At 44.4% G+C, this 2,654-nt stretch overlaps 1 protein-coding gene across 1 annotated transcript; it reads right to left on the reverse strand.

Annotated features, from left to right (window-relative positions):
• Positions 1-612: 612 nt before the first annotated feature.
• On the reverse strand, positions 613-2,452 carry LOC106808504 (glycine-rich cell wall structural protein 2-like). The gene is made up of 3 exons (XM_014811253.1): positions 2,385-2,452; positions 1,531-1,861; positions 613-1,360 (listed from the first exon to the last, which is right to left on the reverse strand). Exons 2-3 carry the CDS (start codon positions 1,854-1,856, stop codon positions 889-891), a joined length of 798 nt encoding a protein of 265 aa, XP_014666739.1. The 5' UTR covers positions 1,857-1,861; positions 2,385-2,452; the 3' UTR covers positions 613-888.
• Between the last annotated feature and the right edge of the window lie 202 nt (positions 2,453-2,654).

Here is a 2,654-nt window from a genome sequence, read left to right on the forward strand (position 1 = left end):
TATCATTATATCATATTATTAATGCATTTTTATTATTTGTGGTTCAATGATCGTGTTTGCAACTAGTAAGGGTATGATGATGTCGGCAGACAGCGAGCTGATCCATCACTCTCCGTAATACTCTAATAAGATGTAAATACATGTATAATACATGTATAATACATGTATACATGTATAACATGTAATACATGTATAGGTAACCAAAAATCCTTTACTTTGTGCATTATTTGTTATAACGTCTTTCGTCATCCATGTTATTGTATATATAGTAGTCAGGGCTGTAGCTAAATCAACACCATAGAACGGAGGGTAGGTTGTTAGAGAATTGTGAAGTGGCGAGGTAGTATATTGTTAGGAAAGTTTCAATAAATACACCGCTCTATGAGAGAAGGAGCATAGAAGAAAATAAAGCCTGAAGGGTTTAATTTCGTGTTATTATTTATTAGATTTACTCTAGCGTTACTATTTCATTTTGCTCCACAATCCAGAGCAGCTGCCCCTTCCCCTCAAACGCTAACGCCCTGATGAAATCAATTAGGCAACACTACTCATGTGTTTCCGAGCGTAGGCCTACTCACGAAAATATTTTTGAATAAGAGAAAACACATATAATTATATTGAACATCGTTTATTGCATAACAGGAATAACAGCATACAAAACCGTCAACGAATAGCGAAATACACAAGAGCTTTCATTCACGTCGAATCGAATAATAACATTATTGGGTAATACACGTGTGGCATCTGTAGGCATCATTTTAATAAATTATTGATTAGCTATATTATGTGAGTCGCATCTATAAACTACATCGATCCATCGGACACGAAGAGAGCACAATGCTCAACGTACCAAGTATATCACGAGCATATTAAACCGCCCTGTGAACTCTAATGGATAAGGGTGTTGCTACCGTAGCCGAGGTTAGCTCCACCGTAGCTTCCGTGGCTGCCGTATCCGGCATTGTACCGGGGACCGTGCGTGATGGGGGAGGATGCACTGATGCCGACGTTACGGCCACCGAATCCCAGGTTGCCACCGTGTCCGAGGTTGCCACCGTATCCTAGGTTGCTACCGTATCCCAGGTTGCTACCGTATCCCACGTTGCCACCATATCCGTTTCCGTATCCGCCTCCGTTTCCGTATCCACCTCCGTATCCGCCTCCGTTTCCGTATCCGCCTCCGTATCCACCTCCGTTTCCTCCGTATCCACCTCCGTATCCACCTCCGTTTCCTCCGTATCCACCTCCGTATCCACCCTGGCGGACCACACGGTGTCCGTACAACTGCCTGTATCCGATGATTGGCTGCTTGTACTGGAAGGCGTACAGGGTCTTTGGCTGATACCAAGAGTATCCATCTCTGAATTACAAAGTATTAATATGGTTACTTGGCGTGCATTGCGTAAGTAAACTAGCATGTTTCTCGGTTCCGCGTGAAATTAATTGCAAATGCATCATCACAATCTACGGGCGCGTCAGCGCAAATCTCGAATTTGTCTGATGAAGTAAAATTGGAAAAACTCAACCCACCTGTATCCGTACTCGTAACCTCTGGCCCTGGCGGCGGTCTCTGCTGCCGTGGCTTCATCCTTCTCGTAGTCAGCGCCGGCCGCCTGGCCGTCACGCGCGTACGAGCCGCTGGCGTGCTTTGATCCGGATCCGTGAGCGCGGGCGTCGGCCCTCGGTCCGTACACGGACGTGGTGAAGAACTCCGGGGCGTAGGTGTGTCCGTAGCCGGTGTGCTGTTCGCCGGCATCAACACTGCCGACGTTGTCGTAGGTGCCGTAGCTTCCTCCGTAGTTACCATCGCTGGCGCAGGCGGCGGCCACGAGGCAAAGCACGATGCAGAGCTTCATGTTGACTAGAAAAAAAATAATCGTGGCTGATAAAACCATAAACACACATATATGATGTATTTACGTAAAGCGTCTGTACAATGTATCCGTACAGTGTATACAATTAGGAGTGAATAAAAACACACTTTGTTTTTCTTCACTCCCGATATAATTTATATAAAAATACAAGGTAATGTCGTTCAAAGATGCCCGCATACATTACATTCAAATAAACAAACCGCATGTTGACTAGAAAGAGAGGCAACGTGGCTAAACACACCATAAACATATCTACACGACGTATTCACACAAAGCGTGTGTACAATGTATCTGTTCTGCGTATCTATAGTAATACAACGTACACAATGTAGTTGTATGATGCATCTATACAATGTATAAAATTTATGCAGAAACTCAATGCAATGACGCTCAGAGATATCCGCATACGTTACAATCTAATAAACTATCCTTAGTTGAAAATGTTATCTAAAAGTATGAAACAATGTAGCGCGTATTTGTTGCTCATACAGAGCGCTGCTCGGTACTCACCTGTTCAGGATCCAGGCAGGTTGCTTGCTGACTACTCTCTCAAGGTAGAACTGCACTATTTCCATCCGCGTCGGGCCTTTTTATACGAAACGGCGAGCGGCTTGTCACGCTTAACTTTTCCCCATTCCTCACGGAACGCGATCTTTTTCAAAAGGGAACAATACAGTCTAGCTGAAATAATGTCAGCGAGACAAGTCGCGCTAAATAATGAATATAGTAGCGCGGCGTTCGATTGTTTTACGTCTCCTGACGTCGTTTGTTAGCGACAAA

This window comes from Priapulus caudatus, unplaced genomic scaffold (genome assembly GCF_000485595.1).
Source record: "Priapulus caudatus unplaced genomic scaffold, Priapulus_caudatus-5.0.1 Scaffold282, whole genome shotgun sequence".
Lineage (NCBI taxonomy): Eukaryota > Metazoa > Priapulida > Priapulimorpha > Priapulimorphida > Priapulidae > Priapulus > Priapulus caudatus.